The sequence below is a fragment of the Hyla sarda genome, chromosome 1 (assembly GCF_029499605.1).
Source record: "Hyla sarda isolate aHylSar1 chromosome 1, aHylSar1.hap1, whole genome shotgun sequence".
NCBI lineage: Eukaryota > Metazoa > Chordata > Amphibia > Anura > Hylidae > Hyla > Hyla sarda.
Genome location: NC_079189.1, coordinates 246,881,675 through 246,906,026, shown reverse-complemented (window position 1 = coordinate 246,906,026; position 24,352 = coordinate 246,881,675). Strand labels below are relative to the sequence as shown.

The 24,352-nt window shown below is 43.2% G+C and overlaps 1 protein-coding gene across 6 annotated transcripts in view; it reads left to right on the top strand.

Annotated features, from left to right (window-relative positions):
* Positions 1–24,352, top strand: part of PDE4C (phosphodiesterase 4C) — a 934,858-nt gene that overhangs the window by 900,300 nt on the left and 10,206 nt on the right. For all 6 annotated transcript variants that reach the window (XM_056570177.1, XM_056570186.1, XM_056570200.1 and 3 more), the window contains 5 exons: positions 139–237; positions 4,454–4,618; positions 8,935–9,034; positions 13,359–13,513; positions 22,574–22,696. In XM_056570177.1, the coding sequence (XP_056426152.1) occupies positions 139–237; positions 4,454–4,618; positions 8,935–9,034; positions 13,359–13,513; positions 22,574–22,696 (642 nt within the window). The remainder of the gene's footprint in view (positions 1–138; positions 238–4,453; positions 4,619–8,934; positions 9,035–13,358; positions 13,514–22,573; positions 22,697–24,352) is intronic.

Below are 24,352 nucleotides of genomic sequence, written 5' to 3'. Positions count from 1 at the left end.
GTCCACTCAGTGTTATGTTCTGTTTATCAACACAGTGATAGACAAATTGTATTTTGTTTCACAGAATCTTTATAACTTGTAAACGTTACAGTGTGCTGAAGACACATCCTTACTTTGTACATTCTTCTTGTATTACAGGAAATAGAAGAAGCAAATAAGTGGGGGCTGGATATATTTAAAGTAGCTGAATATTCTGGAAATCGACCCTTAACAGTCATCATGTACTCCATCTTTCAGGTAATAGCAGAACAATGTCTTTAACTCATATAGGCAGCCTAAAAGGAAATCTTACTAGGGAAAGAGCCCCCGATTTCAGCCATTTATAACCTTTAGGCTAGGTTCAGACTACGGAATTTCCGCCTGCAATTCCTCTTTGAAATTGCAGGCGGAAACTCCGCTTGCTAAAATGTATAGTGTAGTGAATAGGTTTATGTTGACAAATTCACACTTCGGAATTTGTGAAAGGAAAATCTGCTTGGAAATTTCCGCCAGAAGAATGGCGTTGCTCTTTCTTCAGGCGGAAATCCGCGCAGAACACAATGCAGTCTATTGGAGACTGCAGTGTCCGCGCGGTCCTAGCGCCGACTGATTCAGTCAGCGCTGGCCGCACTCGGAATCTCCGGGCGGAAATTTTCTGCCTGGATATTCCGTAGTCTGAACCTAGCCTTATAGTTTTTATCTCCTGCACCTTGAGCAAATAACATGCCGCATCCCCTTAAATACATACACAGGGTTCTTTAGAATAGTAAGTCCTGATGTATAGACTGTATTTACACATATAAACACTTGCTGGCCAGTTAGGTGTCCACTTCTACCAGGGATGGTTTGTGTGATCGAGAACCATCCGCAACACAACTTAGTGGACAAACCTGTCCTGAGGAAAAGTTGCCCAGTTGCCCATAGCAACCAATCCGCTTGCTTCTTTCATTTATAACAAGGCCTCTGCAAAATGAAAGAAGCAATTTGATGGTTGCTGTGGGCAACTGGGCAACTTTTCCTTTGCACAGGTTTTGATAAATCTCGCCCAGTAAGTGTGTTTCTACTTACTTACCAGTGACCTGTTGAACATACTTCACTAGGAGTGTGTGTCATTTTTTCTTTCCATCTTTCCATTGTCTAAGTGTTCTGTTAGAACTACATTAACCCAGATTCTTGCACCCAGCTAGGGTGTATAGCAATTTCACCTAGGCTATACCACTTGAGCTTTACAATGGATTTTCATATCTATACATTACAGTGACATTTAATAGTATGGTCTTTTCCCAGTTTGGGATCACCACCACTATTGCTTCCCACATGGACAACAAGAGTGTCTTGGAAGATGTTAAGAAGCTGTGGAAGCCGAATTTTCTGATATTGCTTGAAAACTTTCCAAAGGAGCTGGTCTGAACCCAGTGCCTTTGGTTAGGAGATGTTACTAGGGAATCCTTCAGTTCCTCCAAAATGAAAGGTTTATCTTTTGGAAAGTCTATGCTCTTCGGTAGTGGCGCAACAAAATTAAAACTTTGAGCCAAAACCAAAAATTTAGGAAGTGCTTGGCTGAAAAACCAAAACTGGACCCAAAACTACAACTCCCAGCATGTTGTGCTATTGAGCAGTAATCTGCAACCTGTGGCTCTGTAGCTGGTCCAGCAGTACAACTTCCAGCAGGCAATGACAAATACAAGCAATGCATAAAGGATAGTGACACAACAAAGTGCATGTACTGCTATAGTACAGTTGTAACGGCATTCTGGGAGTTGTAGTTCTGCACCAGCTGCAGAGCCACAGGTTGCAGATCACTGCTCTTTAGCAGTACATGCACTAAGTTTATTTACTACCAGTAACATGCGAACTAACTTTGTGCATGTACTGCTACAGAGCAGTGATCTGCATCCTGTAATACTCCCTCTTTGTACAAAACTCCATACAATATTGTCCTTCCTTTTTGATTTTTATAGCCCCTTCCAGCTCAGCCTCACCTACCCAATGTCATCATCTCCTAGTGGCGGGTCTTTCAGCCACATTCTCATCACAGCTTAGTCCTACCTTAGTCCATAGTGTTCTCTACTTCAGATTGAGCCAAAGGTTTACCTTCCTACAAGACCGGGACACTTCGCACACAGCCAAGACAACACAGGAGTGGCTTAGGGACAACTCTATGAATGTCCTTGAGTGGCCCAACCAGAGTCCTGACTTGAATGGAATATCTCTGGAGAGACCTGAAAATGACTGTCCAGCGATGGTCACCATCCAACTAGACAGTTTCTGCAAAGAAGAATGGCTGAAAATCCCCAAATCCAGATGACCAAATGTTATGACATCTTACCCAAGAAGACTGGATGCTTTAAGAAAATGATCTGAATACTTCTGCCAATGCAACATTTTAGTTTCTCATTTCCAATAAATTAGCAAAGATTTCTAACATTCTCTTCAAGTTGTCATTATGGGGCCTTTATTTTCTCACAAGGCTGCAACATACCAAAATGTAAAAAGTTATAAAGATTTTCTGAATACATTGTATGTAGAATTGTCATCTACAACAGTTGTCAACGTGGAAACATATGTGTAAATTAGCCAAAAGGCGACCATCAAGTGTTTTCAGTTCCCTTATTTATTAATGACTATCCTTTCAAGCAGTAGATATGGTAATAGGGGACAGCAACTGCAGACAAACTTCCAGTGTCTTCAGCATAAAAGACCCCTTTTTTTCTCTGAATGGAGAAAGCAGACAAGCTTGACAAACTATATTCTGCTTATGGCAGAAGCAGAGCTGGATAGTGGAATATGATGTTCCTTTATTACATAGTTTAGACATTTGAAAAACATCACAAGTCCATCAAGTTCATCCTAAAACCCTACCGTGTTGTTCAAAAGGAAGGCAAAGAAAAATCCCCTAACAAAGGAAAAATTCCTTCCCGACTACAATATGGCGATCAGAATAAATCTCTGGATCAATGTTCTATACATATAAATCTATTATCCATAACCTGTAATATTATATTTATCCTGAAAAACATCCAGGTCCCCCTTGAACTTGTTTATTGAGTCAGACATTACAACATTATGTGGAAGAGTTCCATAGTTTTCCTGCTCTTACAGTAAAGAATCTCTTCTGTGATGATGGTGAAACCTTCTTTCCTCTAGACGTGGATGATGCCCCCTTTGTCATGGTTTTCGGCCTTGGCATAAAAAGATCACTAGAAAAATGTCTGTACTGTCCATTCATATATTTGTACATTATTTGTAAAACGTCTTTTCTCCATACTAAATAACCCCAAGCTTTATAACCTGTCTTGGTCCTGTAATCCTCCCATACCATTAATTACCTTGGTCGCCCTCCTCTGCATGCGCTCCAGTGCAGCCATGTCCTTCTTAGGGTCCATTCATATGGTGGAATATCCATCCAGAAAATTTCCAGGTGGACATTTTGCAGGTTGTTTCCGACGCAGAATCTCCTCGTGTGCATGGTGCAGCAGAATCCCATTGAAAACAATGGAAGTCTGCTGCAACTGAATTCCAGAGCGGAAATTTTTCTGCTGTGTGAATTGGGCCATATATACAGGTGCCCAAAATTAGACCCAATACTCCATGTGTGATTTCACTGATGATTATACAGAGGCAAAACTGTGTTTTTGTCACGAACCTCTATACCTCTTGGTACTGGTTACTAAAGTTGAGCTTACTGGCCACCAGTACTCTCCCATGTTATCTGAACAATTTATTTAAAAGAAAAATGTGAAATTGAAAGACAACCTTTTCCTTTAAGGGTAGTTCAGTAAAGGTAACAGTTGTGAAATGTACAGCACAATGGTGTGGGTATTAGTTTACTAATGCCTGCATATTAAGAATTACTGTTTCAGAGCTATGAATACAATACACAGTACAAGAAATGCAAAGCAAAAGTTCTACCAGCTCACCCTGCCCGGACAGCCAGAGCACGGATGCAGGTGCTGGACAACATCAATGTGCATAGAAAAGAAGGAAAAGGATCCAGCTCTTGATGCATATAAAAACTGGTTTATTCAGCAGACATGGTAAGGAACAGAAGCGTTACGCGTTTCAAGCGCCCAAAGCGCTCTTAGTCATACACTAGATGTACGGTAAACACAGGTATATATAGGTGGGGTAATCCCAACTGGCCACAGGCCAGTTGGGATTACCCCACCTATATATACCTGTGTTTACCGTACATCTAGTGTATGACTAAGAGCGCTTTGGGCGCTTGAAACGCGTACCCCTTCTGTTCCTTACCATGTCTGCTGAATAAACCAGTTTTTATATGCATCAAGAGCTGGATCCTTATCCTTCTTTTCTATTCCCAGTACTAGAAATGTACTAATACAGATGTAATCACTTGTAGGACTACAGTTTTAATCCAACATATTTTTTTTAAATTATAGATTATTAATGACTGTTGACCTAGGAGAACATAAGGAGACTAAAGGTTATAACCACTTTTTATTATTTTTAGGAAAGGGATCTCTTAAAGACATTCAGGATTCCTGTGGACACATTCATTACGTACATGATGACACTAGAGGATCATTACCATGCTGATGTGGCCTATCATAACAACATCCATGCTGCAGATGTGGCACAGTCCACCCATGTCTTGTTATCTACTCCTGCTCTGGAGGTGATGTCTTCTCTCTGAATATTTCTTAACTTGTACTCACTATAAGAGTATTGATTAGTTCCATGGAATTAAAAACTGACATGCCAGTGTAGTAGGTTGGTTGTTCTACAGCTTTGTACTGAAACATTTACTTATTTATTTTCACATACACCAATCAGGCAGAAACTTTACAGCACTGACAAGGGAAGTGAATAATCTTGATAATTTTTTGACATTGAGACCTGTCAAAGGGTGGCGTATATTAGGCAGAAAATTGAAGTTATTTTTTTTTCCGAAGCAGGAAAAATGGGCAAGAGTAGGGATCTCAGTGACCTTGACATGGGCCACATTGTGATGGCAAAACATTTGGGTCAGAGGATCTTCAAAGTGGCAAGTATTAGGGCCTGTTCCCAGTATGCAGTGGTTAGTTCCTACCAAAAGGTGTCCAATGAGGGGCAACTAGTGAATTAGCGGTCAGGTTATGGATGCACAAAGGTCATTGGAGAGTTGAAGTTAGCCTATAGCAAGTCCGGTTGTAGTATTTTGTACAATTTTTTTTCAGTATAACCATTCAGACCGGGTGACTTCCCAGACAGCAACAGAGAGATGGCAGCTTTCAATTCTGCCATAACTATAGGGCATATCCAGGTCCAAGAGTGACTGGAGTGGCAGAGAAGGGAGAACAATACGCTGCAAATGACCAAGGAGGTCAGGAGATTGCACCTGGGTAGTTTGTTCAGTGACTGAGAGACTATACAACTGCAATAATCTTGGAAACTGTGGTTGTGAAGAGAACTGACGCACACAGGGAAGAGATGCTAGACAGCCGTTCCATGCCCATTGACTGGAAGAGGTCTTTCAGGAGGGGTCTTTAGCGGAGGTGAAGGGTTGAAGAAAAATTTGTAAATCTGAGGGCTGATGAAGGGTCACAAGCTTGTCATTATGAGGAACAGCAAGTGCAAATGGGAAGCCCCACCTAAATAAAATGTTGCAAGCTTGGAGGACTGGAAGAAGCCATTTCATGGCTGCTCTCTGTCCTAGAGTATGATGAGAGGGATATGGAAAACTTTGCTAGTTGTCAAAGTCTATTTCTCCCAGTTGTTTGCCTTTTTTTTGCATAATCTCCTCTTAAACAGAGAAATAGTGTACACGACAGATGACCTCTCTCTGCCGTTGTGGATCCGCATTCTGTGGTCAAAGGGCCCTATGAGCCCGATCAGTTGGAGATTAGGCCGGTCTAAGCAGAATTGAGTTGAAGAGGACGGTGACTGTTGGTATAAGATCAGCTGGGTGAATGGCTTCAGGTAGACCCCTGAATCTAAAATTGTTCCCATGATTACAGTTCTCCAAATCCTATAATTAGTTTGCTGCGCCCATTGTGGTCTTAATGTCAGAGACTTTTTGTTATATTGTTGTGTGAAACATTTCCAAGTCCTGTATCTGAGAGCGAATCACCTCCACGTCAGTTGTCACAACTTGAAGGTCTTGATGCCTGGCGTCTTTAAGGTCAGATGCTAGTGAGGAAAGATCCTGCTTAGATAGTATAGATGGTAAGAGCGCTTAAAGTTGTGGATGGTCGATCAGGATCTGTGACGCTTTCGTCTGTTGAGAGGTGCGCAGGGGCTGTAGCTCAGTAGTACCAAGTGACTTGATAGACAGGGCCCACAGAGCAAGATACTTTGGGTATGGTCAGAGACAGGAGGTGTTGCGGCATATTGGGGCTAGGAGGAACAGCTGAAGGAGTCTCATGAGGGGTTGGGATAATGTGCCAGGATGGTATGTTTGACTGTGGGGGTCACAGAGCCTCTATCGGTGTGGCTGAAAGTCACAGGGCAACATGGGATTATGCGGGAGCAGGGTGCTGCTGGAACATCCACGTCAGGTAAGAGTGGATAAAGAAGTTGGAGATAGGGACCACAGGCTTCAGCTGAGTTTTAGTGCCCCTGGAAGTTTTCTTCAGACCCATCAAGGTGCCAAGAATCCCCTTATTGCAGGGGTCAGGGACGGAACTCGAGTGAAACATGTCCGCTCTCACTGCATGGCAGACCCCTTCTGAATAATGTTTATATCAGCGTCCTACTATTTAAGTGCCTAGCTTCCATAAGTACAGTGGCATGTGGCACTATAAGACAAAAATCAGAGAAACCTCCCTAGGTTGTTCTGTGGACAAATACTCAGTAGGTGTGAGAGTAAGGCATAATATGTCAAGTATAGGGACAAGAGAGATGTCCTTTATATTGATAACAATGCGTGGCCATAGTAGTACAGGATGAGTTACCAGTACAGAAATCCCTTAATCCAGACTTATCAAGGCACAAATATTTGGGCACCATGAAGGGGAGGGCTCCAGTACTACAACAAGTGTGGTCACCTATATTATACCAGGGTATCCCATTCCCTGTGAAGTCATCTCCACTGGTACATCACTTATCATTAAAAAAAAATCCCAAATGTCTGTGGAAGTTTAAAGGGGTACTCTGGAAAACATATTTTTTTTTTTAAATCAACTGGTGCAAGAAAGATAAACAGATTTGTAAATTTCTTCTATTAAAAAAATCTTAATCCTTCCAGTACTTACCAGCTGTTGTATGCTCCACAGGAAGTTCTTTTTCTGCTGACACCTCTGTCCATTTTAGGAACTGTCCAGAGTAGGAGGAAATCCCCATAGCAAACCTATCCTACTCCAGACAGTTCCTAAAAGGGACAGAGGTGTCAGCAGAGAGCACTGTGGTCAGACAAAAGAAATCCAAAAAGAAAAAGAACGGAGCATACAGCATCTGATAAGTACTGGAAGGATTAAGATTTTTTAATAGAAGTAATTTACAAATCTGTTTAACTTTCTGGCACCAGTTCATTAAAAAAAAATGTTTTCCATGGGATAACTCCTTTGATTGTATTATGTAGGTAAACTTTTTTTTTTTTCTTTATAAATGACCCTGCTGTGTACCCATAAACTTGGGAACTGAAGAAGGATATATGTGGCCATTTTTTATGCATTACATATCTGTAATTTACATAATTTGCTAAGTAAATCCCCCTCATTTTCTTTGTGAAGTATAAATAGGATTGAAAATGTCACAGTGCAGAATTGGTCAAGGTCTAAATTCTTGTTTGTGTCCGATCTAAATGTCACTGAATCAGATTCTGTTAAAGGGTAGCTCCTCTGATGCTGCATACAGTTTTATGTTTATGGTGGGAGCCCCAGTGTTTTTGAAGTGGAACTGTGCTATCAGACTTAAAGGTTAAACTGACAGCAGCGTTACCCGCACTAACCTGCTAGTACCTCCTGATAAAGTTCTTTACCTTTTCTCCCACGTTGCGCTTTTCCTGAGATATCCACATAAACCTAATATGTGTGTTTAGTGCACTAGGGGTGTTCCCTAGCCCCTTGGTGCACTGGTACTTTTCCTGGCCAGTCCCTGATGCGCACTACCTAATAAATATTCATAACATTCCTATGCATGTACTCATTGCTTCTGTAAAAGGAAGACAAGCACGATGATACCTTGCCGCAACTGTGCTGGAGAGTTCAGCACGCGCACACACTGTAGCTCACATCACATTCCTGTGCTTCAGAGGACTAATGAATATTTTATTAGTACCAGTGCACCAGGGGCCTAGGGAACGTACCGAGTGCCCCAAAGACCCTCATTTACATATTAGGATTTTTGTGGGTATATCGGAAACTGCAAAACATAGAAGAACTAGTTAAAGGGGTACCCAGGCCCCGTAGTCGTGACCCTTCAGACACACAGCAAACATCGATCTGTGCAGCTGCCACAGGTAGGTGTCTGCATGAGAGATTGCGAGGGGTCCCCAGCAGTGGGACCCCAGCTATCAGACATCTTATCCCCTATCCTTTAGATAGGGGATAAGATGTCTAAGGGCCGGAGTACCCCTTTAAGGACCTTTGTGATCAGCATTAGCGTCTGGCAGTACCAGTAGGTTAGTGCGAGTGATGCTGCTGTCAGTTTTCCTTTAAGGAATACTGTCAGATATTTTCTCCCGCACTATCCACAGTACTGGTGGATAGTGCGGGAGACGCTGATTAAAACGATCCCTACCTTACCCGGATCCGGCCGTTCGCCCGCAATTGTAGTTTTATTCTATGTGTATATCTTGCTGTAATTAGCATGGGCGGGGCTTCTGCACTGACATCAGCGCCGCTTATGAATATTCATCCCCCCTCCCTCCAGCTCTCCCTCTCTTCGCCGCTTCTAACTGGAGGGAGGGGGTATGAATATTCATAAGCGGCACTGACATCAGAGCATTTTAAGCTTTTTTCCCCCTGTATAATAATATGCAAAAGTCATGTAAATGTTGATATATATTTACAGGCTGTGTTTACTGACTTGGAAATTATGGCTGCCATCTTCGCCAGTGCTATTCATGATGTTGATCATCCAGGAGTATCAAATCAATTTCTAATAAATACTAGTAAGTGGCAGCATGTCTATCTTTAATAGTATGCCTTCTAATGTAAAAAAGTGAATACACACATATATTGTGCTGGAAGCTGGGAGAATGTAATGCGCGTAATGGCCCTCATTTATTAAAGTCCAACCGACTCTTTTTCTCTGTTATTGCGCCTAAATTGTAGTCGCAACGTCTGTGCGACTATTTATGCGACCAAATTTTAGTTGCACAACCGACACTTTAGAAAACACTCGGAATGGTTTTTTTTCACTCTGAAATGGGCGTGTTTTATGCAAAAATGGGCGTTTTACCGACAAAAACCCAAAAATACTCGGAGTACTTCCAAAATCACTCGAGAAAAAGTGTGAGTTTGCCTCACACAATAACTGACAACCAAGAGGCCGAGTGACATTCCAAAAATGGAATGATTTCTAACAAGGGACTGTTTGCCATTGTGGTTTTTGTGAAAGTAACTTGGTTTATAACCGGAAAACATTTTGTACAGTTAAATACTTTTATGAATAAAATATTGAATGCTTTTGTGATAGTTAATGTTTATATATTTTTTTTCTTTTTAAGGGTGTGTGAACGGAATCTCCACTCGCTGAATTCAGCGAGCGGAGATTCACTGGCAGCCGGCGGCGACGGAAGGACCGCGCGGCACTGCGCAGTCACCATTGACGGCTATGCAGTGCTCGCGGACTTCTGCGCAAAGAATGAACAGGTTCTTTCTTTGCGCTGAACAATTTCAGCGGCGGAATTGTCCGACGCTGAAATTCCGCAGTGTGAACGGGTCTCGCGGAGACCCATTCACATTAATGTTAAGTTCACACTGCGGAATTCTGCGGGGAATTCCGTAGTGTGAACATACCCTAACACATTTGCAATATTAGGTTTAAATCAATTTAACACCCAAGCTGATAAACAAGGATAATTGTTGTAATGTTTGACAAATTATAACACATGAATACTTTTGATTCATGGTAACATTTTTAAACAAACAAGTCTAAACCATTTTGACTCACACAACTAATTTCTTTAGCGCGGAATTTGTGCAAAAACCGTGCGACAGAAAAAAACGTGCGACAGAAAAATAACCGACATGTGCGACAGAATAGTAAATAAGCCTGAAAAAAAAAGACAAGTTATATTGAAAACACTCCAGAATAAACACTCCACTCTTAGTAAATGAGGGCCAATGTATTTAAAAGCAGATTATACAAAAGCAAATGTCACAGATAAATTGTGAAAAATTAGTATTTTTTTGGTATTGGATGTGGACACAGTGAAATCATGATTATTAAGATTAAGGGAAGATTTAAATAAAATGCATTTTCCATTGGAATAGTGCAAAATAAAGAACATATTTAGCATTTCCTTTAACCCCTTAAAGGGGTATTCCGGGCAAAAACATCTGATCGCGGGGGGCCAGCCGTTGGGACCCTACGTGATCTCCCTGCAGCAGTCCGCATTCTATGCGTAGCTGCGTCTGCAGTTTCGGAAACTGCCGGGCTTCCAAGACGGGGACGTGACGTCACTCCACGCCCCCTCCATTAATTTCTATAGGAGGGGGCGTAACGGCCGCAACGCCTCCTCCCATAGACATGAATGGATGGGGCGTGGCGTGACTTCACGTCCCCGTCTCGGAAGCCCGACGGTTTCCGAAACTGCAGACGCAGCTACGCATAGAATGCGGGCTGCTGCATGGAGATCGCGGGTGGCGTCCCAGCGGCGGGCAACCCACGATCAGACATCTTATCCCCTATCCTTTCGATAGGGGATAACATGTCATTTAACCCCTTCCCTAATAAAAGTTTGGATCACCCCCCTTTTCCCATAAAAAACAAACAAACTGTTAATAAAAATAAAGATATGTGGTATCTGTTACGCCGAGCGCTCCGGGTCCCCGCTCCTCCCCGGAGCGCTCGCTTCTCTCTCGCTACCGCAGCGCTCCGGGCAGCTCTACTGACCCGGTGCGCTGCGATACCGTCTCCAGCCGGGATGCGATTCGCGATGCGGGTAGCGCCCGCTCGCGATGCGCATCCCGGCTCCCGTACCTGACTCGCTCTCCGTCTGTCCTGTCCCGGCGCGCGCGGCCCCGCTCCCTAGGGCGCGCGCGCGCCGGGTCTCTGCGATTTAAAGGGCCACTGCGCCGCTGATTGGCGCAGTGGTTCCAATTAGTGTGTTCACCTGTGCACTCCCTATTTATACCTCACTTCCCCTTCACTCCCTCGCCGGATCTTGTTGCCATTGTGCCAGTGAAAGCGTTTCCTTGTGTGTTCCTAGCCTGTGTTCCAGACCTCCTGCCGTTGCCCCCGACTACGATCCTTGCTGCCTGCCCCGACCTTCTGCTACGTCCGACCTTGCTTCTGTCTACTCCCTTGTACCGCGCCTATCTTCAGCAGTCAGAGAGATTGAGCCGTTGCTAGTGGATACGACCTGGTCACTACCGCCGCAGCAAGACCATCCCGCTTTGCGGCGGGCTCTGGTGAAAACCAGTAGTGACTTAGAACCGATCCACTAGCACGGTCCACGCCAATCCCTCTCTGGCACAGAGGATCCACTACCTGCCAGCCGGCATCGTGACAGTATCGCTGCATGCGGAAATGTCCGAACTATAAAAATGTATGTTTATTAAATCGCACGGTCAATGGCGTATGCGCAAAAAGAATTCCAAAGTCCAAAATAGCGTATTTTTGGTCACTTTTTACATCATGAAAAAATGAATAAAAAGCAATCAAAAAGTCCGATCAATACAAAAATGGTAAAAACTTTAGAACACGGCGCAAAAAATTAGTCCTCATACCGGCCCGTTCGCAGAAAAATGTAAAAGTTATAGGGGTTAGAATCTGAGAATTTTTTACATATAAATTTTCCTGCATGTAGTTATGATTTTTTTTCCGAAGTACGACAATATCCAACCTATATAAGTAGGGTATCATTTTAATTGTATGGACCTATAGAATAAAGATAAGGTGTCATTTTTACCGAAATATGCACTGCGTAGAAACGGAAGCCCCCATAAGTTTTTTAAATTTTGTCGCACAATTAATTTTTTTTCCGTTTCGCTGTAGATTTTTGGGTAAAATGACTGACGTCATTACAAAGTAGAATTGGTGGCGCAAAAAATAAGCCATCATATGGAATTTTCTGTGCAAAATTGACAGCGTCATGATTTTTAGAAGGTGATGAGGAAAAAATTTAAATGCAAAAATGGAAAAACGCTGAGTCCTTAAGGGGTTAAAATTGTAATCTTCTTACCCCTATAATTTTTGTATTTTTCCGTGTATGGGGCGGTATAAGGGCTAATTTTTTGTGCCGTGATCTGAAGTTTTTAGCGGTACCATTTTTGTATTGATAGAACTTATTGATCGATTTTTATTCATTTTTTCGTGTGATAAAAAGTAACAAAAAATGCACTATTTTGGACTTTGGAATTTTTTGGCATGTACGCCATTGACCGTGCGATTTCATTAACGATATATTCTTATAATTCTGCCATTTCCGCATGCGGCGATACCACATATGTTTGTTTTTATTTACCCTTTTTTTTATGGGAAAAGGGGGGTGATTCAAACTTTTATTAGGGAATGGGTTAAGTGATCTTTATTAACTTTTTTTTTAAACTTTTTTTTTGCAATGTTATAGCTCCCATAGGGGGCTATAACACTGCACACACTGATCTTTTACATTGATCTTTTTTATCTCATAGGATAACATAGATCATTGATTCTGCCACTTGACTGCTCATGCCTGGATCTCAGGCACTGAGCAGTCATTTGGCGATCGGACACCAGGAGGCAGGTGTCCTACAGCATCAGTTTAGTTTCACTTTAGACACGGTGACCAACTTTGAATGCCGCGTCTAAAGGGTTAATAGCGCAGTTGCGCTGTGGCCCCGCGTGATAGAAAGGGAGCGGACTCAGGGCGTACAGTTACGCCCTGGGTCCTTAAGTGGTTAAAGATCAGGTAATATGCGCTCTGCACTTCTTTTCAACTACATATTGGCCCTGATTTACTATTGTAAACCTGACATTGTGCCAGAAATTCTGTATGCGCCAGAATTTTGGAAACCCGTAAAAGGGGCATGCCCGTCTGGGAAAGGTTTCCACAGAAAATGTGGTGTATTTAAGCTGAGAAAAACCCTGCAGATCAGAGCAGGTGTAAAAAGCAAAACATAGGGAAACATTAGTAAATACCGAGGAAAAATATCTGTTGGGAAAAAAACCCACAAAGAAACCTGCACCCCATGTTTAGTAAATCAGGGCCATTGAATTTAACATTTTATCAAATTATTTGATCAAATCAAATATTTTATTAAGTATTTGTTTCCTTTTCTTTTTAGACTCTGAGCTGGCGCTGATGTACAATGATGCTTCTGTCTTGGAAAACCACCACCTTGCAGTTGGATTTAAGCTCCTACAAGAAGAGAACTGTGACATTTTTCAGAATTTGACCAAAAAACAGCGACAGAGTTTGAGAAAAATGGTCATTGACATGGTAAGTTGGTGCAGCACCAATAGAATCACCACCAATGACACAGTTCTCAAAGGCTTTCCCCAGACTCCAATACACGAAGTCCAACCAAATAAATAGTGCATACATAAGCAATTCTGAGTAATGCGTTATATCCACCTCTTAAATGAACATTAGTACAATGATCCAATGAATAATAATTCACCCAAGTTCCCACGAATGTAAAAGGACAATTCCAAAGTAGCCATAATCCACGGGGAGCATGTTGACATTGAGGAATGCTTGTCAAAGGGGCAGCCTCAAAATGTCATACAGCTGCTAGCGTTCCTCAATGCCAGTATTCCCCTTGTGGATGATGGCTGTAAAGGAATAGCTCTTGGTGAATATTTATGTAATGGATCATTATATTGATAGTGATTTAAAAAAGAAGACACAACACAGAAAGAATTGTTTGTATTTGAATGGTAAGTTTGTGACCTGCGAGCTGTGCAAGCAGTTGTTTAGAAAGGTCTCTTTAGTGGCAGTTACTGTTTTGTATTTAGGTTAGAATAGTTATTTGCATAAGATTGACAGACTGTCAGATTTTTACAAATCTGTTTAATTTTGTGGAACAAGTTGATTTGAAAAAAATAGTTTTCCACTGGAGTACCCCTTTAGGGTATGTTCACACGTATGCAGATTTGATGCACAGGATTTGATGTGCAGTATTTTCTGCTGCAGATTTCAATGTGAACTAAATAACTGAGCACAACTTCTAATCTGCAATTTCAAATCCCGCGCATCAAATCTGCGCACGATCCTGTATGTGTAAACGTACCCTAAAGGGGAAAATAAACACCCAGCATTTCTGGCCTGGATAGCAAAGCCTGGCAACATGTTTGAGAAGACTGCTCCTCTATGTATGCCACTGTAGATATTACAATAGCTTTCTATTCTCAGGACATTCCCAAATGGAAGGCATATATTGCTACTACATAGTTGGACGTATATACAGTCATGGCCGTAAATATTGGCACCCCTGAAATTTCTTAAGAAAATGAAGTATTTCTCACAGAAAAGGATTCTAGTAGCACATGTTTTGCTAAACACATGTTTATTTCCTTTGTGTGTATTGGAGCTAAACCAAAAAACGGAGGAAAAAAAGAAAATTGGACATAATGTCTCACCAAACTCCAAAAATGGGCTGTACAAAATTATTGGCACCCTTAACTTTATATTTAGTTGCATACGCTTTGGAAAAAATAACAAATAAGTCGCTTCTTACACCTCTCAGCCGGAATGTTGGACCACTCTTCCTTTGCAAACTGCTCCAGGTCTCTCTTATTGGAAGGGTGCCTTTTCCCAACAGAACTTTTAAGATCTCTCCACAGGTGTTCAAATGGATTTAGATCTGGACTCATTGCTGCCACTTCAGAATTCTCCAGCGCTTTGTTGCCATCCATTTCTGGGTGCTTTCTAACATATGTTTGGGGTCATTGTCCTGCTGGAAGACCCGAATTCTAAGACGCAAACCCAGCTTTGTGACACTGGGCTATACAGTGCGACCCAAAATCCATTGGCAATCCTCAGATTTCATGATGCCTTGCGGACATTCAAGGCACCCAGTGCCAGAGGCAGCAAAACAACCCCAAAACATCATTGAACCTCCACCATATTTCACTGTAGGTACTGTGTTCTTTTCTTTATAGGCCTCGTTCCGTTTTCGGTAAACAGTAGAATGATGTGCGTTACCAAAAAGCTCTATCTTGGTCTCATCTGTCCACAAGACATTTTCCCAGAATGATTTGTGCTTACTCAAGTTCATTTTGGCAAAATGTAGTCTTGCTTTTTTATGTCTCTGTGTCAGCAGTGGGGTCCTCCTGGGTCTCCTGCCTTAGTGTTCCATTTCATTTAAATGTTGACGGATAGTTCGTGCTGACACTGATGCTCCATGAGCCTGCAGGACAGCTTGAATATCTTTGGAACTTGTTTGGGGCTGCTTATCCACCACCCGGACTATCCTGCGTTGACAACTTTCATGAATTTTTATTTTCCATCCACGCCCAGGGAGATTAGCTACAGTGCCATGGGTTGAAAACTTCTTGATAATGTTGCGCACTGTGGACAAAGGCAAATCTAGATCTCTGGAGATGGACTTGTAACTTTGAGATTGTTGATATTTTTCCACAATTTTGGTTCTCAGGTCCTCAGACAGTTCTCTTCTCCTCTTTCTGTTGTCCATGCTTAGTTTGGCACACACAGACACACAATGCAAAGACTAAGTGAACGTCTCTCCTTTTTATCTGCTTTCCTGTGTGATTTTTATATTGCCCACACCTGAGACTTGCCCCAGGTGAGTTTAAAGGAGCATCACATGCTTGAAACAATCTTATTTATCCACAATTTTAAAAGGGTGCCAATAATTTTGTCCAGCCCATTTTTGGAGTTTGGCGTGACATTATGTCCAATTTGCTTTTTTCCCTCCCTTTTTTGGTTTAGTTCCAATACACACAAAGGGAATAAACATGCCACCCTTTCAAAATTTTGGAAAAATAAGATGTTTCAAGCATGTGATGCTCCTTTAAACTCACCTGGTGCAAGTAACAGTTGTAGGCAATATAAAAATCACACCTGAAAGCAGATAAAAAGGAGAGAAGTTCACTAAGTCTTTGCATTGTGTGTCCGTGTGTGCCACACGAAGCATGGACAACAGAATGAGGAGAAGAGAACTCTCAAGGTTACAAGTCCATCTCCAAAGATCTAGATTTGCAAATATATTCCAGCTGTCCTGCAGGCTCAGGGAGCATCAGTGTCAGCGTGAACTATCTGTCGACATTTTAATGAAATGAAACGCTGTGGCAGGAGACCCAGGAGGACCCCACTGCTGACACAGAAACATAAAAAGCAAGATTACATTTTGCCAAAATGAACTTGAGTAAGCCAAAATCCCTCTGGAAAAACATCTTGTGGACAGATGAGACCAAGATAGAGCTTTTTGGTGAAGTACATAATTCTACTGTTTACCGAAAACAGAATGAGGCCTTCAAAGAAAAGAACACAGTACCTACAGTAAAATATGGTGGAGGTTCAATTAGAGCTGGGCGGTATGACCAAATATGTGTATCACGGTATTTTTGTAACTTATGGCGGTTTCACGGTATATAACGGTATTTTTTTCACCCCCACCAAATCATGTTACCCGCCAGCGCTGTTCTGCTCCCCTGCCCCCAAAATCATGTTACCCGCAAACGCTGTTCTGCTCCCCCCCAATTAATTATCATATCAGCCCAGCGGGGTACTACTCACATTTGTCACCCGTAATCACTGCCCACTGCCCTAGAACTCTATACTGTACTGTATCCCTATGCCCGGGCTGCAAAAGATAAACAAAATAAACTTTAACTTACCTACGTCGGCCTTACGCTGGGGACTGGAACGTCTGAGAGCCGTCAGCCTGTCACCGGCCGCAGCGATGTCCCGCCCCGGCCAGTGATAGGCTGAGCCCACTGTCATGTAAGAAGCCGGCTTCTTACATGACAGTGGGCTCAGCCTATCACTGGCGGGACATCGCTGTGGCCGGTGATAGGCTGACGGCTCTCAGATGTTTCATTCCCCCAGGAACAGCGCGAGGCCGACGTAGGTAAGTTAAAGTTTATTTTGTTTATCTTTTGCAGCCCGGGCATAGGGATACAGTACAGCAGTGGTCTCCAACCTGCGGACCTCCAGCTGTTGCAAAACAGCTGGAGGTCCGGCTGTCCGGGCATGCTGGGAGTTGTAGTTTTGCAACATCTGGAGGTCCGCAGGTTGGAGACCACTGGCGTACAGTATAGAGTTCCAGCGCTGGCGGCCCCCAAAAAGAGGAGGAGGGCAGTGATTGCGGGTGACATATGTGAGTAGTACCCCGCTGGGCTGATATGAAAATTAATTGGGGGGGAGCAGAACAGTGCTGGCGGGTAACATGATTTTTTTGGGGGGGGGAGCAGAACAGCGCTGGCGGGTTACATATGACTAGTTCCCCGCTGTGGGGACAGCGCGCTGCTGCTTTTAGTTAATTCATTCCCGAGGGGGAGGGGCCCAACCGGTATTGCGGTATGGGAAAAATTTATATCGTGCAGCACAAAAATTTCGGTATTCGGTATGAACCGGTACACCGCCCAGCCCTAGGTTCAGTGCTGTTTTAGGGTTGTTCTGCTGCCTCTGGCATTGGGTGCCTAGAATGTGTGCAAGGCATCATGAAATCTGAGGATTACCAATGGATTTTAGGTCGCACTGTACAGCCCAGTGTCAGAAAGCTGGGTTTGTGTCTGAGATCTTGGGTCTTCCAGCAGGACAATGACCCCAAACATACGTCAAAAAGCACCCAGAAATTGATGGCAACAAAGTACTGGAGAATTCTGAAGTGGCAGCAATGAGTCCAGATCTAAATCCCATTGAACACCTGTGGAGAGATCTTAAATTTGCTGTTGGGTAAAGGCGCCCTTCCAATAAGAGAGACCTGGAGCAACTTGCATAGGAAGAGTGGTCCAACATTCCGGCTGAGAGGTGTAAGAAGCTTATTGATGGGTAAAGGAAGCGACTGATTTCAGGTTTTTTTTTTGGAAAGGTGTGCAATCAAATATTAAGTTAAGGGTGCTAAAAATTTTGTCCAGCCCATTTTTGGAATTTGGTGTGACATTATGTCCAATTTGCTTTTTTTCCTCCCTTTTTTGGTTTAGTTCCAATACACACAAAGGGAATAAACATGTGTATAGCAAAACGTGTGTTACTGCAATCCTTTTCTGTGAGAAATACTTCATATACTAGAAACATTTCAGGGGTGCCAACATTTACAGCCATGACTGTAATAGGTATGGACATTTCATCCTAACCTATTATGTCAAAATTTACATCATGAATTTGCTTAAATTGTACCTGTCTTTAGCAAAAACTTTTTATATAATGTAGAAAATAACAATATATGTATATTCTTAATATTGTTTATAAAAAATGTTTATATTTTTGTTCCTGCAGCTATTGCCTGTGTGTCTCTGTAAAGAGAAGAAATACAGGAATTGTGGGTGGACAAGCAGGGCTCTGTACACTGAGGACAAGCAGGGCTCTGTGCAGTGAGGACAAGCAGGGCTCTGTGCAGTGAGGACAAGCAGGGCTCTGTGCAGTGAGGACAAGCAGGGCTCCGTGCAGTGAGGACAAGCAGGGCTCTGTGCAGTGAGGACAAGCAGGGCTCTGTGCAGTGAGGACAAGCAGGGCTCTGTGCAGTGAGGACAAGCAGTGCTCTGTGCAGTGAGGACAAGCAGGGCTCTGTGCAGTGAGGACAAGCAGGGCTCTGTGCAGTGAGGACAAGCAGGGCTCTGTGCAGTGAGGACAAGCAGGGCTCTGTGCAGTGAGGACAAGCAGGGCTCTGTGCAGTGAGGACAAGCAGGGCTCTGTGCAGTGAGGACAAGCAGGGCTCTGTGCAGTGAGGACAAGCAGGGCTCTGTGCAGTGAGGACAAGCAGGGCTCTGTGCAGTGAGGACAAGCAGGGCTCTGTGCAGTGAGGACAAGCAGGGCTCTGTGCAGTGAGGACAAGCAGGGCTCTGTGCAGTGAGGACAAGCAGGGCTCTGTGCAGTGAGGACAAGCAGGGCTCTGTGCAGTGAGGACAAGCAGGGCTCTGTGCAGTGAGGACAAGCAGGGCTCTGTGCAGTGAGGACAAGCAGGGCTCTGTGCAGTGAGGACAAGCAGGGCTCTGTGCAGTGAGGACAAGCAGGGCTCTGTGCAGTGAGGACAAGCAGGGCTCTGTGCAGTGAGGACAAGCAGTGCTCTGTGCAGTGAGGACAAGCAGGGCTCTGTGCAGTGAGGACAAGCAGGGCTCTGTGCAGTGAGGACAAGCAGGGCTCTGTGCAGTGAGGACAAGCAGGGCTCTGTGCAGTGAGGACAAGCAGGGCTCTGTGCAGTGAGGACAAGCAGGGCTCTGTGCAGTGAGGACAAGCAGGGCTCTGTGCAGCGAGGCTCTATGACATGCTCCCCCATCACACATAAGGATGATTGACAAGCCAGGAGTCTGCACAGATATTTGGTTTCCTTACAGAGACACACAGGCGATAAATGCAGGGACAGCATTTTTTAACCCAAAAATATACACATTTTTCAACCAATGTATATTACAAATATACATATAATGCTATTATCTTCATTATATCAAAATTTTTTTGCTAATGACAGGTAAACTTTAAATATTATCAATAGAATAGGTGATAATGAAAGGATCAGAAATGTTATAGGATGCCACTATTGCATCCAGTCTGCTTAAGCAATGGATCTGTCTGGAAGTAACTGAGCACGAGTAAGTCACTCAATCTCACATAACAGGATTGTAGTTTAGGAACTTCATTGACTGGATCTAAATGGCTAAGTAGTCTTAAAAAGAATAATATGGGACATTTATCATTGATGTCTTTGAAAGTGTGTTATGGAGTAATTTATTTATGACATTTATCATAGTATTGCATCGGGGTTAATAAATTTGGCACACGTAAGCAAAAAACAATCAGTTACATTAGAACACCATATTGTATGATTCCTCCTCTGCAACTTTTTGTGATTTTTAACCCCATTTCACAAAAAATGTGTGACTTAAAAATGCGCTCCACGGCGAGTTTTGTAAGCCAGGTCTGGGCAGGTGTAGATTTGCAACAAATTGAGAGCTTTGTGACAAACTTGCGACTTTTATAAAGATACCTAAGCAGCTGTTTGTTAAGTATTAGCAGCACCGCCGCGGCCACTTTAAATCAGTGACCAGCAGCGTCTCCTCCATGCTCTGGAAAACTGTCACTTGTTTTCTCCGGCACTGTCCACAGGTACTGGTGTGGTGGATAGTGCGGGAGACGCTGATTAAAATGAGCCCTACCTTACCTGGATCTGCACTACCTTTTAATCAGCGTCTCCCGCACTATCCACCAGTACCAGGAGAAAACAAGTGAGTTTTACTTTTCATTTTTCTTACCTCCCCCTCCCTCATCATTCCCCTTTCCCTGCTTTTCATAGTTTTGTTTATTTTCCTTACAAGGCTGCGCTTCGGCAGGTCAGGTCAGTCTTGTGGGCTGCGGTCAGTGAAGCAGATGAGTGAAGTCTTCTGCCGGCTTCTCTGCGCGGCATCAGTGACGTCACTTTTCATATCCTGTAGTCGCCGCCGAAAAGTGACATCCCTGATGCCGCGCAGAGGAGTCGGGAGAGGAACGTCACTCATCTGCTTCACTGACCGCAGCCCGCAAGACAGCCGAAGTGCAGCCAGGTAAGGAAAGGGGAAGAATAGCAAATACAGTAGTCTTCAACCTGCGTACCTCCTGATGTTGCAAAACTACAACTCCCAGCATGACCGGACAGCCGTTGGCTGTCCGGGCATGCTGGGAGTTGTAGTTTTGCAACATCTGGAGGTCTGCAGGTTGAAGACCACTAGATAGGAGGAACATGATGGGAATGATGAGGGGGGGGGATGATGACACAGGTTGGGGGGGATGATGACACAGGGTGGGGGGATGATGAGACAGGGGGAAATGATGAGGGGGAAATGATGGGGGACATGATGAGACAGGGTGGGGGATGATGAGAAGGGGAAATGATGATGAGGGGGGAATGATGGGGGGCATGATGAGACGGGGAAATGATGATGAGGGGGGAATGATGGGGGGGCATGATGAGACAGGGGGAAATGATAAGGGGGTAATGATGGGGACATGATGAGACAGGGTGGGGAATGATGAGACAGGGGGAAATGATGGTGGGGGGTAATGATGGGGACATGATGAGACAGGGTGGGGAATGATGAGACAGGGGGAAATGATGGTGGGGGGAGGCTCTAAATGCTTAAATGGGCACTCTCATTAAAACTATTTTTTGCTATTGTACTCCTTATGGTAAATGAAAAATATTTCTCAAATACTTTGTTTTAAAAAAAATGAAGTTTTCTATGTTTTATTTGTGCTTAAAAAAGCTCAAGAGCACATTTTCCCCCACTCATACACAGACTTTGGACCAAAGCCCAAACACAGGAAGTGCCACTTGGAGTGCTGAGGGGGGGGGGGGTCCAACCAACAGCATATGGCAGTTATGTGGAGCTATGATTGGATGAGGCTGGACACCCCCCCCCCTTCCCCTCAGCACTCCAGGCGGCACTTCCTGTGTTTGGACTTCAGTCCTAAGTCTGTGTATGAGTTGGGGGAAAATGTGCTTTTTTAAGCGCAAATAAAACATAGAAAACTTATTTTTTTTAAACAAAGTATATTAGAAATATTTTTCATTTACCATAAGGAGTGCAATAGCAAAAATTTGTTTTAATGAGAGTGACCCTTTAATGTCTGTATGGCTACTGGTGGTCTATGACAGAGGGAAATAATGAGACATGGGAGGATGATGAGACATGGGGGGTGGCGATGAGAGGGGTAAATGTGGCACAGGGACTGAAGGGGACAGGACCAAACTGAGGTGCAGAAGAAAACGAAGTTGGGGGGATGATGTGGCATTTAGTCCAAGTCATTTATTTTACATTTAATTTTTTTTAACTTAAATTTCCCTGTTAAAATGGGGGTGCGTGTTATACGCCGATAAATACGGTAATTCGCACTTCATAAATCTGCAACCACTGCAAAGTAAAAACCAAAAGCATGTACCAAAGTAATTTTAGTCAAAATTGCATTAGCAAACATTTCTGCAACTTTTCTATACTAAAAAAGGCTCTAAACCTGCTGATAAATTCCCCCCAATGTTTTGGTCTATGTCTCCTTTGAAATCCCTTGGTCCCGTTTTATGATAGGAAAAAACCCAAAGGTAATATACAAGGTGCTACAAGTAAGAGGATGGTACAAAATATCAAACTCTATTGTGTGCACATACATTGTCATGCAGTCCTCTTACTTAGGGCACACACGTGTGATTACAGCATGTGCATAATACTTTCGAACCTTGGCCTTAAACTCTGTAAATGGAGCCAATATTTGTATGTGTTATTCCACAGATAAAAAAAAAAAAAAAGAAAAAAATTATTTTTATTTCACAGTTTTAATTATTTAAAAAATTTAAGAAGATTTTTTGAATGGCATTTTCCCTATACTAAACCTTTTGTATTTCATTAGGTACTGGCGACAGATATGTCCAAACACATGAATCTTCTGGCTGACCTTAAGACAATGGTAGAAACAAAAAAAGTGACAAGTTTGGGAGTTTTGCTGCTTGATAATTATTCTGATCGGATACAGGTCAGTTAATTGTGCATGCTAAATTTTGGCTAGCTTATCTTCGCATTGAAAAAATTGCACATTTCATATAGCAATGAACTAACCATTACTGGGTCTTTGCACCAGAGATGAACCTCCTCCTACGTCAAGGTTGTTAAAGGGGTACTCCGGCGCTTAGACATCTTATCCCCTATCCAAAGGATAGGGGATAAGATGCCAGATCGCGGGGGTCCCGCCGCTGGGGACGCCCGTGATCATGCACGCGGCACCCCGTTAGTAATCAGTCCCCGGAGCGTGTTTGCTCCGGGTCTAATTATGCTCGACTGCAGGGCCGGCGGCATATGACGCTTCCGCCCCCGTGTGACATCACGCTCCGCCCCTCAATGCAAGCCAACGGGAGGGGGACTGAGGGGGACTGATTACAAATGGTGTGCCGCGTGCATGATCACGGGCGTCCCCAGCGGCGGGACTCCCGCGATCAGGCATCTTATCCCCTATCCTTTGGATAGGGGATAAGATGTCTAAGCACCGGAGTACCCCTTTAAAGGAAATGTGTCATCAGAAAGTGATATATTTTTCTCATTATTTATTATTATTATTATTATTTTATTTTTTATTAATCCCGCAGTTTTCAATCTGAATACCAAGCCTCAAACTAAGCTGAGATGCTAACAGACCTTCCCTATACAAACCACTAGACTAAGGATGCTCATTGTATCTATGGCCATGGGCCTTGATGTAAGGCATATCCTTTAAAGGGAATCTGTCATCAGTGTCACCCGCACTAACTTGTTTGTACAGGCTGGTAGTGTGGGTGACACGGATGATAATAATACTCACCTATCCCTGATCTGTGGTCTTGTTCGCCCGTTATCCTTCTTGTTCGGACTGAAGGCTTGGTGCTTGGGTGGCACTCTGGGAGCACGCTGATATCACCCCTGCTACAAGCGGCCTTGAAGAAGCGGCAGTAGTGACGTAAGTGTGCTTCTGGATGTCTGCCCATGCACCAAGCCTGCCATCTAAACAAGGAGGATAACGGGCGAACAGGACAACAGATCAGGGATAGGTAAGTATTGTTATCATTAGTGTCACCCACACTACCAGACTGTACCAACAGGTTTGTGGGGGTGACACTAATGAAAAGATCCCTTTTAATGCTATAAAGTTGTTTTTTTATATGCCCAGACTACCTGCTTAACCCTTTAAGGACTTTTTTCCTCATCACCTTCTAAAAATGATAACACTTTTTCAGTTTTTCACCTACAGACCTATATGAGGGCTTGTATAATGCGCTACCAATTTTACTTTGTAATGACGTCAGTCTTTTCACCAAAAAATCTATGGCTTCCGTTTCTACCCACTGCACTTTTCAGTAAAAATTACACTTCATATTTATTCTGTAGGTCCATGCATTTACAAGGATACCCAATTTATGTAGGTTTTATTTTATTTTACTACTTAAAAAAATTATAACTGCATGCACCAAAATTTGTATGTAAAATTGTCCTTTTCTAACCCCTATAACTTTTTTTATTTTTCCGCATACAGGGCTATATGAGGGCTCATTTTTTGCGCCATTGTCTGTAGTTTTTATTGGTTCCATTTTTGTTTTGATGGTACTTTTTGATCGCTTTTTATAAAAAAAAAATTTAGGGTTTCGAAAATGAGCAAAAATAT